Genomic DNA, 25498 nt, shown 5'->3' with positions numbered 1-25498 from the left:
CTTCTGTCCCCTGCTTTCTTGTGGTGCAATGGGTCGCAGTACAATTGCCCTATTGGCTCCCAGCATCTCCGGTACAGCGGCACTCCTACCCACTTCCTCTCACATACACACACCCCCCCCAGGTTCCTGCAGGAAGAGTGCGAGGTTGGGGTGTATCAGGGTGGCCTTCAATATAGGCCAGTGCCTGCTCTGAGCACACTACAGGGCCACCTTGAGTGGTTTGCCCCTATGTCACTGCCCATTGCTTCTGTCTCCTTCCAGGGAAGCTGTGCCCCACAGGCAGTGAGAAAATCCTGGCATACCAGGTGATCAGAGGTGCAGCTGTTTACAGTATTGTGAATTCCCTGACCTCAGTCAGAGGCCTGGGGCTCCAGGTCCCACTCAGTGACACTTGGGCACTGATCTTAGCTGACACTTTACCCTCACCCCACTTCGGGCACACGCCCTGCCATCACTCTTCATTGTCCAGATACTTGTACCTAGGGGCCAAGGGACATTGCCAAACCGGTGCCACCCAGCTGCAGCCCCCAGTGGGCATCGTCCAAGCCTGCCTCCAGCTGCCCCACAGCTGGTAGCCAAGCACTGACCCTCCTGGCTCCACTGCCCTTGGTGCTGCCAGTGCACGTTCATGGTCCATGGTCTGCGGAAGGCACTACCCTCAATCATAAATTTAGGGTTCCTGAGGGTGCCCAGCACCTCATGTGAGTCCCTGAGCCCACCAGGATCAAGTCTGATCATCCCGGTTGTGGCCCGAAAAGAAAAGCCACAAAGGGAGCCTGAAAGCCCAATAGGGGCTTCAGAAGAGGCCAAAGGCAGAATTAGGCCAAGCAGTAGGAGAGGGAGGACTGGAACCGAGGGCGCGGATTGGGTGCAGACTGGAGGTGGGTAGGTGCTGGAACATTGTGGAACATTGTTGGGGGGTGGGCGTGGGCGTGGCCATAACGCTGAGGAGTGGGCGGGGCCATCGGCGGGGTTGGGAGTGGGCGGGGCGATAACGCCGAAAGCCTGGATGGGGCGGGGCCAGAGCGCGGAGATCGGAACCGAGCAAGGATAAAGCTCCGGACTTTAATACCCTGCGAGGCACCCGCAAGACAGAAATCGGGGTTCCTGGATGTCGGGGAGACAGGCAGGAGCTCCGGAGCCCCGTCGACTGAGTCGCGGACTCGTCGCTCTGGGATTGGACATATGCACGGGGGAGACTCGGGTCCCGGCTCTCGGAATCGGGGTGGGGGTGGGGTACCCGGTCTTGGTCTCTAGGTTCCGATCGGCGGATCCCTGACTCAACGCGGTAAGACCAGGACGCCTTCAGGGGCCTGGAGGAGTGCACAGGGTCGGGCTGCGGGCCTCCCCATCACTGGTCCAGGGGCTCTCCGGCATCCGGGGCTGCGAGGCATGCGCAATAGGGCGCTCCCTCCCCACCCCCTCCAGCCCCGGGAGCGAGGGGGAGGGCTGCAGGCCACCCGGGAGCTGGTGACTCCAAAGACCGGCGACCCCCTCCTCCACCCACCGCACCCCTCCTTGGAGTGGGGAGCGGAGATGGGGTGGCCGTGCAGGTGCGCGTTTCGAGTGCTGCTGAGGCTGGTGTTTTTCCCGAGCCGGGACCGCTCACCCGGGGTCCACTTTGCCTCCCCCACGATAGATCCGGCCAGCCTTTCGCTGGGGGCTCTGCCAGTTCTCAGCGGAGCCGAGGAAAGGGGCGCACCCAGGCTCCCCCTTCTGCCTCTCCGTGTGCTCGCGACCGCGACTGCCGTGTGGGCTCGGGGTCAGCACCCTCAGGCTCCGCCGCGGTTAGGGAAGAGTGGGCTGGCTCTGCGGGCGGGGCGCGGGCCGGGGCCCTGACCCGCGTCCTCCCCCCAGGCCCCGGGCAGCCATGGCCGAGGCGCGCCAGGCCGGGGGCTTCCCGCCGTCGTCGCTGAAGCCGCAGGAGCTGGGCGCGCCGGTCCTGCGGGACGTTTACCTGTCGGGTCTCCGCTCCTGGAGGAGGCATCTCTCCCGGCTCTGGGTGAGGAGCGCCGCCGCCTGCCTTCCCCTGAGCCCCAGGCCACGGCCTCCTGGAGTCCGCCTTCCCGGGTGCTGGGGTCCCCATCTAGGAAGAGATATGCCCACTTCCAATTTGGGAAACTGCTCACTGTTTGCGGCCGCTTCTCTGGGCAGCCCCCTTCCTTTCCCTTGTGCCCTAAGCATGACCTTCACCCCAAAATCTAGGATCAGTAATTCCCGACCTGCAGGGTGAACCCTTTCCCACTCACCCCCAGGTTCTGAATTAGGGGTTTCACTTTGCAGAACCTCAAGACCTGATCAGGATCTTGGGCAGCCCACACCCTGGTCCTTTAGAGAAGTTTTGTCACCCAGCTCTGCCCACCAAATCAGAGAGCCCTTTTCTTTACTGGGGGTCCACACCCAGGATGCTCAAGGCTTACTCCCAGCTCTGTGCTCACGAATCACTCCTTGCACTGCTCAGGGCAGGAGTACTGGATTGAATATGGAGCTAGAGTGATGTACAGAGCAGGCAGGGTGCTTGCCTTACACACTGCCAATAAGTTCTATCCCTGGTACTACATATGGTCGTGTTCCCCCCACCCCCACCCCAGTCCCCCAGCCCCAGGTGACGTCCAAAAGAAACAACAAAAAAGTCAGGGACCGGAGCCGGAGCCATAGAACGAGGGGAGGGTGCTTGCCTTGCATGCAGCGAACCCAGGTTTGATCCCCGGCATCCCATATGATCCCCCAAGCACCTCCAGAAGTGATTCCTGAGCATCACCATATGTGACTCCAAAACAAGGCAGCCACTGTTCTGATGTTTGTTATTTTTATTTCTGTGCTTTTAGGTTGCACTTGGCAGTGCTCAGGACTTAACAGGAATCACTCCTGGCGGTACTGGTGGGAGAGGGACTATATGGGGTTCCAGGGATCAACCCAGGTTGGCCATTTGCAAGGCAAGCACCCTCCCCTCTATATGCCCACTCCAGCTCAGGTTGCCCAGTATCTATCTGCTTGCATTGAGTTAGAGCCTGAAGCTCTTTCAGAGTCAGATGTTGTCTCTGTGCCTCATTCAATGCCTAAACAGAAGCACGCACACACAGACACACACATGCATAGATGCACACATACATGCATGCACACACATGCATAGATGCACACACACATGCATGCACACACATGCATATGCGCACACATATGAATGAAGGCGCTCCACTCTCAGTACTTGTCCCTTCCTCTCTCCTGGCTACCTGTTTCTCTCATGTCTCTCCTCTTCCGCACCAAAACCTCAGGAGCTGTCTGGAAGCTACAGCTTCTGGTCCCTGGTTTGGGGATCCTAACACCCTAGGCTCAGCCTCTCAGCTTACCCACTTATACAATCTTTTGGGGCTGGAGCAATTGTACAGTGAGTAGGGCCTTTCCCTTGCACGCAGCCGGCCCGGGTTCAATTCCCAGCATCCCATATGGTCCCCTGAGCACCGCCAGGAGTAATTCCTGAGTGCAAAGGCAGGAGTAAGTAACCCCTGTGCATTGCTGGGTGTGACCCAAAAAGCAAAAAAAAAAAAAAATTAAATAAGATCTTTGGAGCTGGAGCAATTGTACAGCAGGGAGGGCACTTGCCTTGCATGCAGCAGACCCAGGTTTGATCCCCAACATACCTTATGGTCCCCTGAGCCCTGCCAAGAGTAATTTCTGAGTCTAGAGACAGGAGTAAACCCTGAGCACTGCCAGGTGTGGCCCAGAATTCAAAGCAACTAAATAATCAAGTCAAATCAAGGAGCTCTATCTTTTGTCTCATTTCATAGGTGGGGAGAGACCCAGCCTCAGAGAGGGCCTTTGTATTGTTCCAAAGTCCCAAGGCTTGGTGCCCACATGAGTGCTGGCCCATGTCCGAGGGAGGTGCCGAGGGAAGGAATGGCCAAGCTTATGTCCTGTCTTCCTGCAGAATGACATCCTCACGGGAGTGTTCCCTGCCAGCCCCCTCAGCTGGCTCTTCCTCTTCACTGCAATCCAGCTCGCCTGCTTCCTCCAGCTGGACCCCTCCCTGGGCCTCATGGAGAAGATCAAAGAGTCCTTGCCTAACTGGTGAGCTCCCCCTTTTTAGTCCAGTAACCTTCTCCCCCACCAGCAAGCTTCTCCATCAGTGTGGTGTGCCTGCTAAGGAACTGTACCCTGGGGGGTGAGGGAGATGACTCAGAGGGCTGGAACCCAGGCTTTGTATGCAGGCACCCCGAGCACCTCCTCAGGAGCACCCCCTGAGCACCAAGGCAAGAATTCTGAGCCCTGCTGAGTGTGCGGCTGGAAAAGCAAAAAAAAGAAAGAAAAAAAATAACCTATGAATTTTCATCTGTGTCAGATTAATAAAAGCACACCATCCATTTTAAAAAAAACAAAGTAATTTTCTCTCTCCTCTGTGCCTATTTTCCATCCTGGATGTTTCTTGCTAAGACAGAGGGTAACAAGCTAGAAAACAGCCAGACGTCGTCCTGAAGTGTCCAGAAGCATATGGCCTATTCCCAGCTGCTCAGTCTTATTTTTTAAATTTTATTTATTTATTTATTTGCTTTTTGGGTCACACCCAGCAATGCTCAGGGGTTACTCCTGGCTTTGCACTGAGGAGTTACTCCTGGCGGCGCTCAGGGGACCATATGGGATGGTGGGAATCGAACCTGTGTCGGCCATGCGCAAGGCAAACGCCCTACCCACTGTGCTATTGCTCCAGCTCTGCTGCTCAGTCTTAGACAAGAGGCTTCACCATCTTTGGTGTCAGGGTCTTTATCAGGAGGCACAATAATTGTTCCTTAGGGTGATTGGAAACGTTAAACAAAAGCAGGTATATGGAGCCAGGGAAAGTTTCAAGGCTAGTACTCATGCTTTCCATACTGAAGGTCTATCATTCCCAAGCAGTCCAGGAGTGAGCACTGAGATGTGAGCAGCCCCCCCCCCCAGCACTGCTGGGTGTGACCAAACTCAGGTGCATGGGACATTCAGGACAGTCCTTGGTTCTGTCATTGGTGTTCACTTTGGGGAAGGATTGAAAAGCAGGAGGAGGGGAGGGTCAGTTTCGAATAGTTTACTATCCTCCTGGGGAAGGTCCAGATTCTGCCAACAGCTGCAAGGAGCAGTTGCAGAATCAAAGGGAGTAATTTCCAGGAAAGTGGACGTGTCTGTTTGAAGAGGGGAAATGATGCCCCCGTCACAGCAGGATATGTCTCCCATCCCTCTGTATCTTGCAAACATGTTGATTTAGTGTTACTTTGAGATCAGTATTTCCCAAAGTTGAATATGACTTGGCTTTGGGTTGTTGCTGTTGTTGTTTGGGGGGCACATCTGGCAGTGCTCAGGGCTTACTGCTCAGGGTTCACTCCTGGTGGTGCTCCCAGCACCATATGCAGGGCTGGAGATCAAACCCAGATCGGCCATGTGCAAAGCAAGCACGCATCCAGCTGTACTGTCTCTCAAGCTTCTTGGTTTTGTCTTGGTTTTGGGGTTTTGAGCCACCTTCTGAGGTGCTCAGGGATTACTCCTGACTTTATGCTCAGGGATCACTCTTGGTGGTGCTCAGGGGAAGATATGTGCTGCCAGGAATCAAACCTGAGTTTGCTGTGTGCAGGAGCCTACCCACTGTGCTATCTCTCTGTCCATGTTTGTATTGGGTTTATGTGGACAGCATGAAAAAGATGAGTAACACCCAGCCCTACCTCAAGGGATCTTAGTAGGTCTGCTTTTGAGCCACATCTGAAGGTGGGAGGTGGCTATTTTTGACTCTTTGCCCACGTGTCACTCCCTGCAGTGCTCAGGGACCATGTGGTGACAGGGCTGGAGCCCAGCCTTCCTATGGGCAAAGCAGGCGCTCCAATCCATTGATCTGTCTCTCCATCCCAGGAAGTTGCTTTCCTCACCAGTTCCCAGCTGTGCCTCAGCCACATTTTGAGAATTTGAAATCTTGGAGGGACAATATCCCTGCAGGTTGGACAAAATACCAGCTTCCACTGACCTAATGTCTGCCTGTGTCCATGGGAAGCCTAGAAACTTGTCCCCAGGACCTGATCCTTACCTTTCAGCAGGTAAGGCATACGAGCTGCAGGCACTGACCCAGGCTGGAGCTCCAATGTGCCTGCCTAAGCTCCTCTGAGCACTGCCAGAGGTGATCCTTAAGTGCAGAGCCAAGAGTCCTAAGATCTGAGCACCACAAAATCTGGCCAAAAAAACCCTTTAAAATTTTCCAAAAGGGGCTCACTCTTCAAGCCTGTGTTCTCCCTTGAACGTGTATTTCACTTGCTTATCTCAATTTTCTTTGCCTGTTTTCACTCTGGGCGGGGGCTGCTATGTGTGCTCACTCTCTCTTGCTTCATGTCTCCTTAAATAAGTTTCAATAAAACTTTTACCTCACCAAAGAAACAAAAAGAAGGGTCAGACGGATAGTACAGTGAGTAGGACGCTTGCCTTGCATGCAGCCAACCTGGGTTCTGTCCCCGGAGTATTGCCAGGAGTAATTTTTTGTGCAGAACTAGGAGAAACCCCTGAGCACTGCCAGGGGTGACCCCTCAAAAAAGAAAGCAAAAATGAAAACAAAAAGAAAAGAAAAGGAAAAATGAAAGATAGTTGTCCACCCCCTGAATTGGGGAGACAGAGGGTCACATCTACTTTACAAATCTGGATGGAGACCAAGGGCCAGAGAAACAGCATAGCAAGGCACTTGCCTTGTACGAGGCCCACCCAGGTTCTATCCCCAGCATCCCATATGGACCCCGAGCCCTGCCAGGAGTACTTCCTGAGTGCAGAGGCAGGAGTAACCCCTGAGCATCGCAGGCTGTGGCCCCCAAAAACCAACCAAACAAAAAATATCTGGAGACCAGGGATATCTGATGGGATGATCTGATACTACAGATCAGCCTCCTAAAGCCCAAAGACCTGTATGCAGGGACTGGGGAGACAAGTGGCCCCAACTACCCATCCCCCAAAAAATAAAAATCAGTAGACAGTACTAGCAGGAGCTGCGGGGCTGGAGCGTGCGTGTGTGAGTGAGTGAGTGTGTGTGTGTGTGTTTGAGAGACCCAGGCCACCCCTTGCTCTTCCCCAGGGGTGGACAGCATCACCGGCTTCGGGGCGTCCTGGCCGCGGCGGTCTTTGCTTCCTGTCTCTGGGGCGCCTTAATCCTCACGCTGCATGTGGCGCTGCGGCTGCTTCTGTCCTACCACGGCTGGTTCCACGAGCCCCACGGAGCTATGTCGACCACGACCAAGACCTGGCTAGTATGCGATAGGCCCGCTCCTCTCTCCCCTGTTTGACTCCTCCTCTTTCTCGCAGCTAGTCACACCCTGCCTCCCCGCCCCCCAGAGGGGCCCAGTGCCCCAATAACGGCACCTTTCATCCAGGCCCTGGTTCGCATCTTCTCTGGCCGCCACCCGATGCTCTTCAGTTACCAGCGCTCACTGCCGCGCCTGCCAGTACCCTCGCTGCAGGACACCGTGCGCCAGGTACCGACCCCCAACTGCGATGAGGTCCGGGGCCAGGGGGACCCTGATTAAGCCTATTCTCCCCCCGCCCCCCACAGTACCTGGAGTCGGTGGAACCCCTCCTCTCCAAGGAGGACTTCGAGGAGACGACCGTCCTGGCGCAGAAATTCCTGAGGCTGCAAGGGTCCTCACTGCAGCGCTATTTGCGGTTCAAGTCGTGGTGGGCGTCCAATTACGTGAGTCCTAGACGCCCTCTCACGCTCACCGCCCAGACCCTGCAGTGATTGGCGCGTGCCCACGCCTGTCAACATTCAGGGACACGCCCCCAAATGTGTATTCCTGGACCCGCTCCCTGCTCAGTCCTCGCGCCCCTCCCCATGCTGCAATACTTCTTTCCCTGGTCGCTCCCTGGTTTCAACTCTTCTCCAGATACATTGCTATCCTCAGCACTTGCCTGCTCTCCAGTATGCTGAATACCCATCATGCCTCCACCAAATTCCATTTGGTGATTTGTTATTCCTGTTATCTGGTGTTTGGGCCACACTTGGTGATATCAGGGTTCGTATCCAGCATACTAAACATGAGTTCAGGGATTGGGGAGATAGCATGGCAGGGAGGGCACTTGCTTTGCACACATCGGACCTGGGTTCGATCCCTGTCATCCCATAAGGTCCCCTCAACACTGCCAGGCATGACTTCTGAGTGCAGAACCAGGAGTAAGCCCTGTGACCCAAAAACAAAACAAGCCAAAAAAAAAAAAAAACCCTAAAAAACAAAAACATAAGTCAGTCTGTTGTGCTCAGCCCATTGTGCCAGCTGTCTGAGCCCAGTTTCTTGTGTGTGGAACCACACCCCCACAGTTCTCAGGGGTTGCGATGGGACTTCATGTAATACCCCCTGGATCCAACCTGCTCCCCTTTCCCCCTCCCCCTGCACCCCCCCATAAAAAAAGCACATGTCTGAACATCTCTCCAACCCCGTTTGACTGTTGGGCAGCACCGGAGGTCTGGCCTCACACAGCTAAGCAAAAGCTCCATTTCCCAATGCATTCACATACACGTGTATATTTGCAGAGGGAGAGTCACACCGAGTGTTGCTCAGAAGTTACTTCTGGCTCTGCACTCAGGAATTACTCCTGGCACTGCTTGGAGCACCGTATGGGATGCCGGAGATCAAACCTGGGTCGGCAGCATGCAAGGCAAACGCTCCCCTGCTGCACTATTTCTCTAATCCCATTAACTTTTATTTTATTTGTGTGTGGCAGGAGGAGGGGGTGATTGAGCTACACCTATTGATGTTCAGGGACCTGGTTCTGTGCTCAGGAGTGACCCTTAGTGGTACTGGGGTAGTGGTGGTCATACGCAGAACCAAGGATTCAAATCCTCTCTCCAGTGACCACATGCAGGACTTTTGTTTTTGTTATGGGGCCACATCTGGCTTACTTGTGACTTAATCCAGCTTACTTCACGGCTTTGCACTCAGTGATCACTTCTGGTGGACTCTGGGTTATCGCATGTCATACTGGGGGTCAAACCCAGCATGCCCTGAGCAAGGCAGCCCTCAAGCTGCAACCTTAAAAATTTTTTTAATTTAAATTTTATTTTTATAAAGTTGTTCACAATCATTTATTGCATTCAATATTTTCAGCACTAATCCCATCACCATTATACCTTCCACCCACCAATATCTTGAATTTTCCCCACTACCATCCAAACCCACCCCAATGGCAGACCATAAATAATTTATTTTGTATTGCTTGTTATAATCCGCTAAAAATGATCAAAGTTTCCTTAGAAGAAAGTGTGTGAAGACTGTTGTATCTCAGCCTGGAGTCATTAAGCCCTTATATAGAGATTTACTATCATGCTGCATGTTGAACCTTGTGTGCTAATATATATATATATATATATTTTTTAATGGAAATCAGTTATCAGTTGCCTTCTGCTTTACCCCCCCATCCAACATGATGTGCTACTCCTGGTATATCAGTGGTGTAGAGTATAAGATGTTGCATGGCCACAAATGCAGTCACGTGCTTTAGAAATTCTAAAATTTTAAATAGATTGGTACACCTGGAGCTAAGTTTTTAACTGGATGGTGACTGGGGCTGGAGTGATAGCACAGCAGGTAAGACATTTGCCTTGTACGCAGCCGACCCAGGTTTGATTCCCAGCATCTCATATGGTCCCCCGAGCACCGCCAGGAGTAATTCCTGAGTGCAGAGCCAGGAGTTACCCCTGTGCATTGCCAGATGTGATCTAAAAAGCAAAAAAAAAAAAAAAACTAACAAAAAAAACCTAACTGGATGGTGACTTCGGGGTCTGAAGGCATGTCTGTGGCTTATTGCTGTCTTCCAACATGAGTCTCTGGATCATGGCCTAGAGAGCTTATATAGCGCCTGAGGCAGTTTCTGGGAGTGACTGCCAGGCTCCTAGAAGAACAGGGAGATGGGAGGAGGTGGCCCATTCCTGCCTCTGTGAGAACCTGGAGATTTTGGTCACAAAACTCGCATACCTGGGTTTTTCAGCAGATCCACTCATGGATGAGGCTTGTCTGAGCCTGTGGAGATTCACGGTGAGCATGGCTGCAATTGAGTTCTGGAGGTTTTTGGTTACTGGGCTCTGTTGGGGCAGACAAGTCCCACGACCTGTCCCCCCTCCAAGCCTTCCCAGATATGAGGTTCAGCCTGAGTGGGGTCCGGGGAGCATGTCTTAAGCTGCTACATTTTGAACCCCACCCCTTGCTAGAATATTCTAAGCTCAGCTATTCAATCGATAAACTCCGCCTCTAGGATATCTTCCCTCCCACTCCTTTTATTGGAGCAAAAATTCCAGGAACCGTTTTAGACTCTTGCCAGTGGTTATCCATCCTCTGGGCCATGGAAGAGTTGGGTCCCTCCAAATTCTCTGTGGCAAGACCTGCTCCTTGGAGTAGGAGTGATAGTACAGTAGGGAGGGCATTTTCTTTTTTTTTTTTTTGAAGTAGTTCTGTAGCACTGTCTTCCCGTTGTTCATCGATTTGCTCGAGTGGGCACCAGTAACATTTCACTATAAACTGTGAAACTTGTGGTTACTGTTTTTGGCATATTGAATATGTCACAGGTAGCTTGCCAGGCTTTGCCGTGCGGGCAAGATACTCTCGGTAGCTTGCCGGGCTCTCTGAGAAGGGCAGAGGAATCCAACCAGGTCAGCCGCATGGAAGGCAAACGCCCTACTCACTGTGCTATTGCTGCGGCTCTGTATCATACAATGAATAGTAAAGCATTTTATTTGGAGGTTTTGAAGGGAAGGAGGTAGAGAAAGTTGGAGAGAGTGGAGAGTAACACACTCAAGAGAGAACACGGGCTTCTCCAAGGGCAGAGAGCCCCTACAGACATCCCAGCATTAGACATGAAAGCATGAAAGTAGACATCTCAAGAGGGGAGATGCGGGCGACACACATACTCAGGCATCACATGTGCTTAGCCATGTGGGCGCAAGTAGACATGGGCTCAGGCAGCGTATGCACGGTGGGGGGGGTGGATTGCATTTTCCTTGCATGCAGCAGACCTGGGTTCGATCCTCAGTATCCCATATGGTGCCCCGAGCAATGCCAGGAGTAATTCCTGAGTGTAGAACCAGGAGTAACCCCTGAACATCACTGGGTGTGACTCAAAAAAACAAACAAATAAACAAAAGACCACCTCCTTTGTTGGTTTTGTTTGGTTTGTTTTTGGGTCACACCCAGCGATGCTCAGAGGTTGCTACTCCAGGCTCTGCACTTAGGAATTAGTACTGGCAGTTCTCGGGGGACCCTATGGGATGCTGGAGATCAAACCCAGGTTGACTGTGTGCAAGGCAAGGGCCTTACCCACTGTACTATCGCTCCAACCCCAATTTTGTTTTGGGGGCACACCCAGTAGTGTTCAGGGGTTACTCCTGGCTCTGCACTCAGGAATCACTTCTTCTGGCAGTTTTCTGGGGGCCACATAAAGAATGCTGGGAATCAAACCCAGGTCAGCTGCATGCAAGGCAAACACCCTACCCATTGTACTGTCTTTCCATTCCCAAGTCTGTCTCCTTAAAACTGACCTTCATTCTGAATTCAGGAGCTTGAGCTGAGCTCCTTGGGAAACGGAGGTGAGATTCAGTCAGCACTTGCCTGCTACTGGGTTTTCAACCGCCTTTTATCGTAAACCATAAATAACTACCAGCAGGCAGTAAGGAGAGGTGGGTGGCCATGAAGAGACAGGTGGGGCGTTTGAGTGGGAGGGTACAAGCTTGCTCAGACAGGGCATAGCTGCATGAGAAAATCAAGGCTCTAGAGCCAGTCCTGGGGCTGAGTCTTGGAGAGAATCTGATGCTGCTGAAATTGGAGGTAAAGGTGGGAACTGGTGACTGGGAACCTGGAATGTTTGCTCTGGCTGTAGAGTTTGAAGGACGTTGTTGGAGAGATGTTGGTGGTGTGGCAGAGCATGTGAACCCTGGATGTTGTCTGGGTGGGTACAGGGACCTACTTTTGTTATTAATGTCCCCCAAGCCTTGTTCATTTCCTCATGTACACTGACTGCAGCATCCTCTCCAAGAAGATCAGGGCAATTGGCATAAAACCAGAGAGAGGAAACAAAGGGCTTTGCAGGAACCAGAATTATAGTACAGTGGGTGAAGCACTTGCCTTGCACACGGCCAATGCATGTTTGATCCCCAGCTATGGTCCCTTGAGCCCCACCAAGAGTGATTCTTGAATGCAAAGCCAAGATTAAGCCCTAAGCATCTCCAGATGTGCCCCCTCCCAACACACACACAAATACAAAAAACAAAAAGGGCTTCGAAGGATTTTCATGAAGGAGTCCAGGGACCAGACATGGCCAGAAATGCAGAAATGACCCCTAGCACTGAGTCCAGCGTGAACCCACCCAGCACCACTATGTAACAATCATTAGATCACTTTTCAAAATTTGTTCATCTTTCCAAACAGAAACTACCTGTGAGCATGTGTGAGCCTCAATGATGTATTTTTATTTTATTTATTTATTTATTTTTGCTTTTTTGGTAATACCCGGCGATGCTCAGGGGTTGCTCCTCCAGTGCTTGGGGGACCATACGGGATGCTGGGACTCAAACCCGGGTCAGCTCCGTGCAAGGCAAACGCCCTACCCACTGTACTATCACTCCAGTCCCTACTTTTCTGATTGTTGGTGTTCTCGCTGCTTCATTCAGCCCAGTGTCTGTGGGCTCCCCCTGCCCCACCCCAGCCTCCCAGTGGATCCAAGTGTGCCAACTGTGTGTTCTCTCTGCCCTGCTCTCAGGTCAGTGACTGGTGGGAAGAATTTGTGTACCTGCGTTCCCGAAACTCATTGATGGTGAACAGCAACTATTATATGATGGTGAGAAGGGAAGCAAGAGGGATGGAGAGGGGCCTGGAGCGATAGCACAGTGGGTAGGGCGTTTGCCTTGCATGCGGCCAACCCAGGTTCGAATCCCAGCATCCCATATGGTCCCCCGAGCACCGCCAGAAGTAATTCCTGAGTGCAGAGCCAGGAGTAACCTCTCTGCATCGCCGGGTGTGAACCCCCCTCAAAAAAAGAGGGATGGAGAGATAGGACAGCAGGTAAAGCACTTGTCTTGTATGCAGCCGACCTGGGTTCAATCTCCAGCATCCCATATGGTCCCCAAACCCTCCAGGACCCTGAGAGAAGAGCCAAAAGTAAGCCCTGAGTACCACCGGGGATGCCAAATTTAAAAATAAAAGGAGGTGTGTAGAAAGAGAACAGGACACATAGAACAGAGCATAAGGCGCTTGCTTTGCATGCAGCTGACCAGGTTCAATCTCTGGAACCACGTGATCCCCTGGCCCTGCCTGAGCACAGAGCCAGGGTAACCCCTGAGAATGTGCATCCACCCTCCAACCCCCCAAAAAAGGAGAGAAGAAAGCTAGGGGTGATGTGGGGGTTTGTGTCCTTAGCACCCTGGGTCTCGGGTTGGGTGACTGGGTATAATGTGAATTTTATGGCCCTTTCCTTGAATTGAATCCAGAAATTAAATATTCTTCTCTCTTCGTGCCCCCATTGGGGCAATCCTGAAACCATTCTCTTCCCTTCTGATGCCCTTAGGACTTCCTGTATGTGACCCCCACACCACTGCAGGCAGCTCGCGCCGGAAACGCGGTCCACGCTCTCCTCCTGTACCGCCACCACCTCAACCGCCAGGAGATCCTGCCGGTAAGAGGTGGGCAACCTGGAGCAGAGGCCTAGCTGTGGTCCCTACTGGTGGTGGTCCCTGTGGGAACGTGGTCCAAGGCATGGGTGTAGTTCAGGTGGAGGGCTGGTCCTGGTGGGGCGTGGTCCCGGCAGGGGCGTGGCCTCAGAGGGGGCGTGTTCCCGATGGGGCATGGGGGGGGCACGTGTCACCAGCAGGCTCTCTCCTACAGACATTGCTGTTGGGAATGCGGCCTTTGTGCTCAGCGCAGTACGAGAAGATATTCAACACCACTCGCATTCCCGGCATCTATAAAGGTGAGCCCCCGAGCCAGAGAGATGATGGTTTGAAGGGCCAGAGAACAGATTTTGCATGCGGAATGCCCCAGGTTCGATCCCCACGTTGCATGGCTCCCCACTTCCCCGGCGTCAGAAGTGACCCTCAAACCTTTAGTGGGGTTTGGTCCAAAACCAAAAAACGAAAATAGAAAAAAAGGTGAAGTGAGACTTAGTTCTCTGGCTGCCATGTGGTACCATGAGCCCTGTGTGCATCCTTTTTTTTTGGTTGGGTCACACCCAGCGATGCACAGGGGTTACTCCTGGCTCATGCATTCAGGAATTACTCCTGGCAGTGCTTGGGGGACCATATGAGATTCTGGGAACCAAACCGGGTCGGCTGCGTGCAAAGCAAACTCCCTACCCGCTGTGCTATTGCTCCAGCCCCACCTGGCTGCATACTTGACCAGGTTAAAACCTTCGTGGTTGCCAGATAGATGGGTTAAGGCACTTGCCTTGCATCCTGAGTCCCCACCACCGTATATGATCGCCTGAGCTCAGCCATCGGTGGTGACTCCTGATCACAGAGCCAGAAATAGCCCCTGATTACCACAGGGTGGCACCCCCCCCCAAAAAAAAAAATAATGACAGGGTAAAGTGTATGCTTTGTATGTGAGTGATCCCTGAGCAGAAATCCAAGAGCAGCCCCCAGCAGGACTGAGCGTGCGCTCTCCAAAGAAGAACAAGAACACTGCTGGTGTGTGTGGGCCCTGATGAAGACAGTGGGCTCTATTCTCTTGCTACTACTTGCGCCCTCCTGCTCCCCACTTTGGCTGCCCCTAGACCACATCCACCACCTAGATGACAGTCGCCACGTGGCTGTCTTCCACCGAGGCCGCTTCTTCCGCGTGGGGACCCACTCTCCCAGCGGCCTGCTGTCCCCGCGGGCCCTGGAGCTGCAGTTCCAGCGGATCCTGGATGACCCCTCGCCCGCTTGTCCCCTCGAGGAACATTTGGCTGCCCTTACGGCCGCCCCCAGGTGAGAGTCAGAGGTCCCGCCGGTGGCCAGTGTCAGGGGACAGATGGGCGGATGCCGGATGGTCGGGGCCTTGCCGGAGGGGCGGGGCCGTGGACGGAGAGCTAAGACGTACCCAGCTGCACAGGGACCAGTGGGCGCAGGCGCGGTGCAGCCTGAAGAGGCAGGCTCAGGAGACCTTGGAGACCGTGGAAGGGGCCGCGTTCTTTGTCTCGCTGGACTGTGAGCCCCGGGGGCTTATGAAGGAGAACCCCGCAGCCTCCCTTGATGCCTATGCTCACGCCCTACTGGCCGGAAGGGGCTACGACCGGTGAGTGTGCGGGGGTATCCGGAGGGACTGGGTCTGCACCCCGCAGCTGGGTATCTGGGCTCCCAGGGTTAGGAGCCACCCTCAATCTGTGCACTCATCCCTTGGGGAGGAGCCCTGGGCTCAGGAACCCAGATGTGGGCTCCTGTGATCCAGGATTTGGAGAGTTGGGGGGACTTTGGGAGCATATGTTAGAGCAAGGGTCAATGAATATGGGGTGGTGGGAGGTGGTCAAACTGACTCAGATCAGAGCAACAATCCCCAGATCTGTACCTCCAGAGCTAGAACCCCAGTCCTGGAGGCCACAGATTCAGAAAGATGGAATCCCCATCCTTGGGGCCCTGTACTCACCCTGCTGAAAGTTGTCCTAACAACTTTTGGCACCCCACATGCTTCAAGGCTTTCTCTGCAGGTCCTCCTAAGTTCCCCCAATTCTCCAATCCCCAGATACATCTCAGGCAATCCAGAACCACCACCGAAAATCCCCAATCTCTTAGTGATGCTAAGATGCACCAGGACAGGACCAGAGCCCAGGTTCCCTGACCCCCAACCCCTACTAGGTTCACACAGAGCACCCTAACTCTTCTTTCCCCCCCCCCCAGTCATTGGTGACCACTGTCTTTTGGTTTGGGGGCCACCCCCTGTGATACTCAGGGGTGACTCACAGCTCTGTGCTTGGGGGTTGCTCCCTGGGATGCTGGGATTGGAACCTGCACTCAGCGCCTGGAGCCTTCTTTCAGGCCCGGGGTGATGGCGCCCAACTCTCCCTCCCTAGCTGGTTTGACAAATCCTTCACCCTCATCGTCTTCTCCAACGGGAAGCTGGGGCTCAGCGTGGAACACTCGTGGGCGGACTGCCCTGTCTCAGGACACATGTGGGAGGTAGGGCCAGCAGCAACGCCCCGCCCTGGGCTCCAGCACCCCCTCTGCCAGCGACCATCTTCTCCTGGGTCTATGTCAAAGGAAAGGCTCGAGAGAGGCCGGGATGGGACACTGTGATCCCTCCACAAAGAAATGGGTGTGGGATTGTGCAGTGCTTTTGACCGTCGGGGATAGACAAGCGGTATGTGACCCAGGGTGAGCGTTAGAATCCAGAACGCTCGTTCTATGCCCATGAATGAGGTCTCCTACCCTCCACCCCCTGATCCAGACCAACCCGCTGGATTTGCCGGGCCACTGTCCCTCAGTGGCTCACACCCTGACCTTTTATTCAGCTATGGGAGACACATCTGGTGGCAGTAGGCGACATTTCCTGGCAAAGTGCTTATGTACAGTTGCACCCAGCGGTGCTGGGGGGCTGTGTGGTTCTGGAGGTGGAACTGGGTCCTCCTGCATGCAAAGCTCATGCTCTATCCAGTGAGTGTTTCTCTAAGCCCTGGGCTTCCCTGTTTTTTTTTTTTTTATTGTTGTTGTTGTTTTGGTTTTTGGTTTTTGGTCCTGGCTTCTGGCTCTGTGCTCAGGAATCACTCCTGGTGATGCTCTCGCTTGTGTACAAGGCAAGCACCCTCCTGCTGTACTGTCACTCTGGCCTCCTGACTGTCTTTGCTTGTAAATGAAACTTAGTTCATTTTTATCTCTGGCCCATTCATAGCCACATAACATAGACCCTAGCTAGGGACCCTGTCACGGGAGGAGCGACAGTGACAGCTGCCTCTGTTTGCAGTTCATGCTGGCCACTGAGTGCTTTCAGCTGGGGTACTCGGCTGATGGGCATTGCAAAGGGTGCCCAGACTCCACGTTGCCCCAGCCCCAGCGGCTGCATTGGGATCTCCCAGACAAGGTGAGGAGGTTTTGACTCTAAATGCACCCCATTCCTTCCCCTTCTCAGTACCTCTGCCCAGTGGTACAGCTCCATTTCAAGTCAGACTTCCCCCGCCCTGCACCCTCCCTCCAGGCCCCAACCATTCTGAAATCTCACCTCCTCAACCCCAACTGTAACCCTGACAATCTCATCTTTTCCACTCTGAGCCTTCCCCCAGCCTCAGGCCTCACCTTCAGTCTGGTCTCAGCAAACTCAGGCCTCAGAGTCCCTTCCCCCCACAGTGGCAAACTCAGTTCCTTCATCTCAATAACCCAATCCCGCAACCTAATATCCTTCCCCAACCTCCATCTCCTTCCTTTTATTTTTTTGTTTGTTTGTTTTTGGGTCACACCTGGCAGTGCTCAGAGGTTAACTCTTGGTGCTGCACTCAGAAACCACTCCTGGCGGTGCTCAGGGACCATATGGCATGCTGGGAATCGAACCCGGGTTGGCCGTGTGCAAGGCAAACTCCCTACCTGCTATGCTATCGCTCCAGCCCCTCAGAGGTTACTCTTGGTGCTGCACTTAGGAACTACTCCTGGCAGTGTTCAGGGACCATATGGGATGCCAGGAATGGAACCCGGGTTGGCTGTGTGCCAGGCAAATGTCCTACTCTCTTCAACCCCATCTCCTTCCTACTTAACCCAATCTCCTTCCCAACCATCCCCATCCCAAACCCCAGTCTTCTTCCTCCCTGACCCAACCAGAAAACCAGCACATTCCTGCCCCCAGATCCCCCCTTCCCTGCCTTCCTCCCCACATCCATCCCTTCACCTGGCTCAGCCCCAGTTGCCTTCACTGTCCCCAGACCCCTAATTCACCCCTACCAGAACTCCATTCCCAGCTCCAATCCTACCCCATGTCTAATTCTGGCCACTGCTCCCCTAGATTGACCTGTCCATCTCTCTGGCCCTGAGGGGAGCCCAGATCTTGGCTGAGGACATCGACTGCCACGTCTTCCCCTTCTCCCACTTTGGCAAGGGCTTCATCAAACACTGCCACCTGTCCTCCGACGGCTTTATCCAGATGGCCTTGCAGCTGGCCTACTTCCGGGTCAGTTGACTCCTGTGACCATAGCCTCATTCACAGAACACCTTTCGTTTTGGAAGGGCGGGGGCTTGGATTTTGAGTCATACCCACAAGTGTTCTGGGATTGGTGGTCCTTCCTTCTAATGCTGGGTCTAACCCAGAGGGCCCGCTTGTCATGTGTGCACTCTGGCTTTCAGTGCCATCGGGTGGGGCCCTCATGGGAATTTTCCCAGACTTCTCAGTCATTGCTGCATCATTTGTCTCTCTGACCACTCACAGTACTTGGTGGAGGAGGCTGAGTGGGTGGCGATGCCTGGAGCCCACCAACGGACTCTTCTTCTTGTCCCCAGGACCGGGGCCGATTCTGCCTGACGTATGAGTCAGCAATGACCCGCTTGTTCCTTGAAGGCCGGACAGAGACTGTGCGGTCTTGTACGAGAGAATCTTGCAATTTTGTGAGAGCCATGGAGTCCCGGGAGAGGCTGGTAGGTATGGCCCGACGCGGTGCTCATTTTTCCCTCTAACTCGGACATTTGCACACATGTCTGGTACCCCTGTGGCGGCCAGGCCCCAGGATGAGTGTAATGAACCAGGCCAGGTCATACTTGGGCGATCTGACCCCAGATCACTCCCTGATGTAGTGGGTGTGTGTTGGGGGGGAGGTGGTTAGCACAGAACCACTGGAGAGCACCCCAAGAGTCTTGAACCCATCTAGAGCTCTCTTTGATCATATAACCTTTGCTTACACTGTTCCATATATTCTCTCTATTGGTGACTTTGGTTTTTTCATTTTGGGGGCCACACCTGGAAGTGGTCAGGCTCAACTCCTGGCTTTGTGCTCAGAATTACTGCTGGCAACATTCAGGGGACCCTATGAGGGTCGGCCACATGCAAAGCAAGAACCTTTTATACTATCTCTCCGACCCCTATCAGTGGCTTTAGACTCTAGGTCCTCAGACCATTGGTGGCCTACAGAGATTTCCTGTCAGCTTATGAAAAAAATATTTCTGCTTCACTGATGGTGGTTTGCAACCAACATCCACAATCATCACCCACAAGTGTTTTTAAAAAAATGGTTGGGAGGCCAAAGAGATAGTACAGCAGGTAGAGCACTTGCCTTGCATGTGACCAGGTTTGATCCCCAGCATCCCATATGGTCCTTGAGCATTGCTAGGAGTAATTTCTGAATGAGTGCAAAGTCAGGAGTCAGCCCTGAGCACTGCCTGGTGTGGCACTCAAAACAACAACAACAGCAACAACGGAAAGTTGAAAACCCATACTCTGAGCTCAGGGTTTGCAAGCAGGAGGCCTGAGTTCAACCCCTGGCACTATAGGGTCCCCCAAGGACAGAGTATCCTCCAAGAATTGCCAGGGATAGCCTCAACCCAACTAAAAAATAAAACAACAAAACCCAAACCAATGCTCAATATAATCTCTTTCTCCAAACATCCCATGTACCTGTGTCCCTCAGCCCACGATATCAGGTATCAGACCTGGGCATGCATTAGATTCTGCTTTGCTGGGTGAATCTGGGCCTCAGTTTCTCACAGTAAAATAGTTACCTCTGCCTTGTAAGGCACATTAAAAACTGGGTTAAGGACTGATGTTCAACAGACCTGGAAGTAAGCTCCCTTCCTGTCTTTCCATGACCTGTAACCTCTTGGGGACCCTAGGCCCCACAGTGCCTGGCCCTGTTCCGTCTGGCTGTGGACAAGCATCAGGCTCTGCTGAAGGCGGCTATGATTGGACAGGGCGTCGACCGCCACCTCTTTGCCCTCTGCCTCGTGTCCCAGTTCCTCCACCTGCCGTCACCATTCCTGGACCAGGTTGGGGTGCAGGATAAGTGTTAAAGAGGGAAACGGGGAACCCCTGGAGAAGGGAGGCACTTCAGGGCAAGTAGGGCATATGGGGGGATAGTGATGAGCGCAAGAGAAAAATGAAAAATGAGAATGAGGAGGGGCAGGGCCACGGAGCGGACCAGGGCTCTAGAGGAGGGCGTGGCCATGAAGAAGGGGTGGGGCATGAGGAGAGGGTGTAACTATAAAGGAGGGGCGGGGCATGGTGAGATGGGCGGGGCATGGCGAGGTGGGCGTGGCCACGGGAAGGTGGGGCACGGCGGAAAGGGGCGTGGCGCGGAGGAGGGTGGCTCTGTGGGGAAGGGGCGTGGTCATAGAGATGAGGAGGGGCTTGGGGCATGGCGAAGCAGAGGGGTGGAGTCAAGTAAGCCAAAACCCTGAGGGGGTCCCTAAAGAAACGCAGGGGCTGGACGTTGGAAGGGCCTTGTGGAAGGGTGCAGGTGAGTCGGTATGTCCGCCACTGGAGCCCAGCTCCTGTCCGCAGGTTCACTCGGAGCAGTGGCTTCTGGCCACCAGCCAGATCCCTGTTCAGCAGACACAGCTGTTTGACGTCCACAACTTCCCCGACTACATTTCCTCCGGGGGTGGATTCGGGCCTGTGAGTAGAGCTGGGACCCTGGAGGCCCTGGGGGGAGGAGGAGAACGCTGGGCTCTGTGCTGAGGGTGGTGGCGGCGGCAGGGGCAACCCGGCTCCATGGGTCGCTTCCTGCCCCTCTGCAGGCTGATGACCACGGCTATGGCGTTTCTTACATCTTCATGGGGGAAGACGTGGTCACCTTTCACATCTCTAGCAAGAAATCAAGCACAAAAACGGTGAGGCAGCCGGGAACACGCCCCACCCTCTCCCGCAGACCCAGGGCTCAAAACCCGCAACCTCCTCCCTCAGACCCAGAAATCCAGATTCCAGCCGCTCCTTCACACCCCACGATCCTTACCACCAGCCTGTGGCCAGCCCCCGGAGTGCACCCTGCCCTGCTGACCCTCACCTGCCCCTGTTTCTCCCGCCAGGACTCGCACCGCCTGGGCCAGCACATCCAGGACGCTTTGCTGGACATTGCTTCCTTGTTCCCAGAGAGACAGAGTCTCGTGCAAAGGGCCAGCGGGGCAGGGGAGAAGGATTTGAGGCACAGGTTTGCATCTTCCTCTGTTTTAAGAATTCCACAGCGCCCTCTGCCCTTGCAGCCCACATGGTAGGGAGCTGGTCTTCTCAGACTTTATTTTTATTTTTATTTTATTTTTTTATTCTTTTTGGGTCATAACCGTAGATGCACAAGGGTTACTTCTGGTTCATGCACCCAAGAATTACCCCTTGCAGTACTCAGGGGACCATATGGGATTCTGGGAATCGAACCCGGGTTGGCCATGTGCAAGGCAAACGCCCTACCTGCTGTGCAATTGCTCCAGCCCCTTCCCAGACTTTAAAGGGGTTATCTCTCTGCCCCATCTGGTGCAGGCCGGAGGCACCTGTTTGAGCCTGGAAATCCCACACCTGTCAATAATAGATGGTGCACCACTATACAACGTCCACTGAGCTCCTGAGCCAGTGGGGGCAGGAAGAGTTGAAGGGCCTCATCCCCATTCACCTACCCAACCCTGAATTCCCTGCCACAGTCCAAACTTCAGCTGAGTGCTCTATTCCCAGGGTCCTGTCACTGTCACTGTCCTGTTGTTCATCGATTTGCTCGAACGGGCCCAGTAGCATCTCCATTGTGAGACTTATTACTGTGTTTTGGCATATCGAATATGTCACTGGTAGCTTGCCAGGCTTTGCCATGTGCGCGCGATACTCTCGGTAGCTTCCAGGCTCTCCGAGAGGGGCAGAGGAATCGAACCTGGCTTGGCTGGGCCAGCCGCGTAAAAGGCAAACGCCCTACCGCTGTGCTCTCACTCCAGCCCAAAACAGCCAATCCGGGGCCTGATCCACCAGCCTACACTGCTCAGTGGCCCCTGCTGGTGTGGCACATTCCAAACATGCCCCCAGGATTTCTTTTTTGTTTTTGTTTTTGTTTTTTGATGTTTGGGTCACACCTGGCAGTGATGCTCAGGGTTTACTCCTGGCTCTTCCCTAAGGGATTATATCTGGCAGTACTTTGGGACCCTGTGGGAATGTTGGGTCAGCCGCATGCAAGGCAAACATCCTCCCCACTGTACTGTTGCTCTGGCCCGGGGCCCAGGATTCCAATGCCCATCACTGCCATTTCCATCTCCACCTTCATCTCCACCTCTGCCATGGCTTTGGTAGAGGGAGGGTGCCCGGGTACGGCCCCCAGACTTTGCTGCACCCAAGTTCTCCATGGCAGCTCACATGGCAGCCCAGGCTGTGCACATGAGAGGCCCTGTGGGTGTTTCTTGGTCCGCCTCAGTACCCCTGTGTATGGCCCTGATGTTTGGTGGGGTCCGTGGGTGACTTCTGCGAAGTGGGGCGGAGAGGGGTGGCAACCTAGAGAAAGGAATTTGCAGCTTTCTCTTGCTCTCCCTCTATCCTCTGGGAATCTCCCTCTGTCCTCTGGGAATGGCTGGGGGAATCTAGAACTGGCGAGGGTCAGCTGTGAACCTGGCACCCTGCAGGGAAGCAAAGCCAGTCGTAGACCTTCCCCAGGCCTTTCAGGTTTCTGCCTTTCCCTCTCAGGAAAGAATTTCAGTCAGGGAAGTTAAAATAGGTTTTATTTGGAAGCTTTTAGGAAAGGTGGGGGAGAAACAGAGAGAAACACACTCAGGAGAGAACTTGGGCTTCTCCAGAGGGGACAGGGAGCTTGGCACACATCCCAGCGTTCCATATAGAAGTATGAAAGTCCACATCTCAAGAGGGGACATGCAGGTGACACATATTCTCAGGCAGCACATGCTTTGGCAGTGACACATGGACACAGGCTGCACATAGGTTTGGCTGCATATGCATGCACTTCAGCTCTTTTTTTTTTTTGCTTTTGGGCTCACACCCAGCGATGCTCAGGGGTTACTCCTGGCGGTACTTGGGGGACCATATGGGATGCTGGGAATAGAACCTGGGTCACCCGTGTGCAAGGCAAATGCCCTCCCCGCTGTGCTATCGCTCCAGCCCCACACTTCAGCTTTTATAGGGTTTTTGCCAAGCGGCAAATGAGGGGCTTTTCACTTAGGTAAGAGGTCATTGCTAGGGTGGTTGCCAAGGGGTAAAGTTGGGAGCTCTTTGAAATTCCTTTCCTGGCCTTTGTTCCTGCTGGAGTTTGCGGGGTGAGGTGGGGGGTTTAGGCTTCTCTGGGTCTGGATTGGCACCAGGTAAAGGTGTTTTCAGGCCTTAGTTTTAGTGCTCACAAGGTGGGTTTTTAGCAGCCTTATGGCTAGTTGGTTTTATTCTCAAGAACTCATTGCTATGGGGGAAGCCCTTATCTACCCAGGTGGGGTTTCAGCCTTAGATGCCCCCACAAGAACAAGAAATACCAACTGTCCCCTGTGACCGTGGCTTCTTCCTATGGTCTCGTGCAGTTACACCCGCCATCAGTGCTAGAGGCCACTGGAGAGAGGGGCGGTGTGTCCAGTCCCCAATACCTCCTCACATGCCCAAGGGCCATGCTCAGGGTTCCACCACCACCTGTGCCAAGTACCTCTTACCCTGGTCATCTCAGCTACAGCAGGGGAGAGGGAGGAAGAAAATCACCAGTACCTTCACACCCCACCCAAACCCCAGTCATCCAGCATCCACCCCAGGACTCTGACAGCTGCAGGATCAAGTGCCCTGGGCTTCCACCAGTCCAGCATGGCATCAGCCCAACAACAAACCAGAACCCAGAACCGTCTGGGTGAGATCGATAGGACAGCGGGTTGGGCGCTTGCCTTGCACGCAACTGACCCAAATTTGATCCCCGGCATCCCATAGCATCCCCGAAGAAGTGATTCCTGAGTGCAGAACTAAGAGTAACCCCTGAGCAAAATCGGGTGTGGCAAAAAAAAAAAAACTTAAGGGGCTGGATCGATAGCACAGTGGGTAGGACATTTGCCTTGCCTACCCAGGTTCGATTCCCAACATCCCATATGGTCCCCTGAGCACTGCCAGGAGTAATCCCTGAATTCCTGAGTACAGAGCCAAGGTAACCCCTGTGCATTGCCAGGTGTGACCAAAAAGAAGCAAAAAAAAAAAAAAAAAAAAAGAAATCCTTAAAAATCCAGAACCCCTTTTCTGCCCCCCACCCGCTGACCCCAGTGGGTCCCCACAACTGCCTTAGTTCTCTTCCCCAGAGTGAGCTCCTTTGTTGTTGGATTTTGTTTTTTTGATTTGAAGAATCAGGTAGATGTGCCTCAGCGCTGAGTGACGTTCTGGATTCCTTCTGTCTCCTGAGCCCTTTGCCCCGGGAGCATCGGCCCCACGGCAGACCCACAGCAGCTGCGCAGAGGTGCTGGGATGGAGAGTTGCGCTCGGCCAATAGCAGCCTTGGGGAGAGATGTGGAGGGTCTCGCTGTGGCTCTGGTTCCCGTTCTTCAGCCCCCGTCAAACCTTCAGATGAGTGCCGCCTGGCATACCTTGCCAAGACCTCTGAGACCCTGGGTGGGAACTGTGGGATAATACATGTTTTGTGTTTTAATTTGTTTGGTTTTGCATTTTGTGTGCTTCGAGTTGCTCTAGGGAGCCTCCCAGTAGTGCTGCTGCACCTTGTGGTCCCAGGGGGCCAACCAAGATCAGCTGCACCTGAACCGAGGTACCCCTCTTCCTTGGGTTATTTTATTTTGGGGTCACACCAAGCAGTCCTCAGGACTTACTTCAAGCCCTAATTAGGCACAGAGATCACTCAAAACACTCAATGGGGACCCTATGTGGTCCTCTATGTGGTGTTAGGGCTTGAATTCTCTGGGCTTGTATGCAAGGCAAGTGTTTTAACTCTGGACTATCTATATGGTCCCCTCATTGGTCTAGTTCTTTTTTTTTTGTTCTGTTTTGTTTTTTGGGGGGACCACACCTGACAGCAATCCAGGCTTACTCCTGGCTCTGCACTGAGGAATCACTCCTAGTGGGTGTGGTGGACCCTCATGGGGTCTTGAGTATCAAACTAATTTGATCAAACTCCAGCCCCTGATCTAGTTCCTTAGAAGATCTTCAGAAGATTTGCATCAAAGGCTTTACAAAATAAATAAACACCAAGGGGCAGAGCAATAGTACAGTGGGTAAGGGATTTGCCTTGCATGAAGTTGACCCCATATGGTCCCCCAGAACCCACCAGGAGTGATCCTTGAGGACAGAGGCAGGAGTAAGCCCTGAGCACTGCCAGGTGTGGCCATGAAACAAAACAAAACCCCATCCTCTTGTGGTTGGACTGTGCATGCACTAAAGTATAATGTGATTTGGACAGAATGAATAGTATACTTTCAGACTTAACTATTCAGGAAAAGAATCAGTTTTTGGTGTTGGAGAACTTTAAGAAGCAGATAGTTGGGGACCAGACCAATAGTCCAGCAGGGCGGGCACTTGCCTTGCTCGCAGTTGACACAGGTTCTACCTCTAGTACCCCATATGGTCCCCCAAACACTGTCAGGAGGAATTCCTGAGTGCAGAGCCAGGAATAAGCTCTGAGCATCCCTGGGTATGTCCCCAAAATAAAAAAGAAAGCA

General features: G+C 53.5%; 1 protein-coding gene across 1 annotated transcript; it reads left to right on the top strand.

The window, feature by feature from the left end:
* Positions 1-999: 999 nt before the first annotated feature.
* Positions 1000-24247, top strand: CPT1C (carnitine palmitoyltransferase 1C). Its single transcript, XM_056135992.1, has 20 exons — positions 1000-1288; positions 1858-2002; positions 3926-4065; positions 7064-7235; positions 7359-7460; positions 7538-7675; positions 12727-12804; positions 13531-13638; positions 13848-13932; positions 14734-14929; positions 15054-15236; positions 16009-16114; positions 16896-17012; positions 17922-18086; positions 18413-18547; positions 19736-19888; positions 20403-20516; positions 20639-20731; positions 20927-21048; positions 24177-24247. Exons 2-20 carry the CDS (start codon positions 1871-1873, stop codon positions 24184-24186), a joined length of 2349 nt encoding a protein of 782 aa, XP_055991967.1. The 5' UTR covers positions 1000-1288; positions 1858-1870; the 3' UTR covers positions 24187-24247.
* The last annotated feature ends 1251 nt before the right edge of the window (positions 24248-25498 follow it).

The sequence above is a fragment of the Sorex fumeus genome, unplaced genomic scaffold (assembly GCF_029834395.1).
Source record: "Sorex fumeus unplaced genomic scaffold, SorFum_2.1 ptg000122l, whole genome shotgun sequence".
In the NCBI taxonomy this organism is placed as follows: domain Eukaryota; kingdom Metazoa; phylum Chordata; class Mammalia; order Eulipotyphla; family Soricidae; genus Sorex; species Sorex fumeus.
The sequence above is the reverse complement of the archived record's forward strand: the minus strand, read 5'-3'. Positions and strand labels throughout refer to the sequence as shown.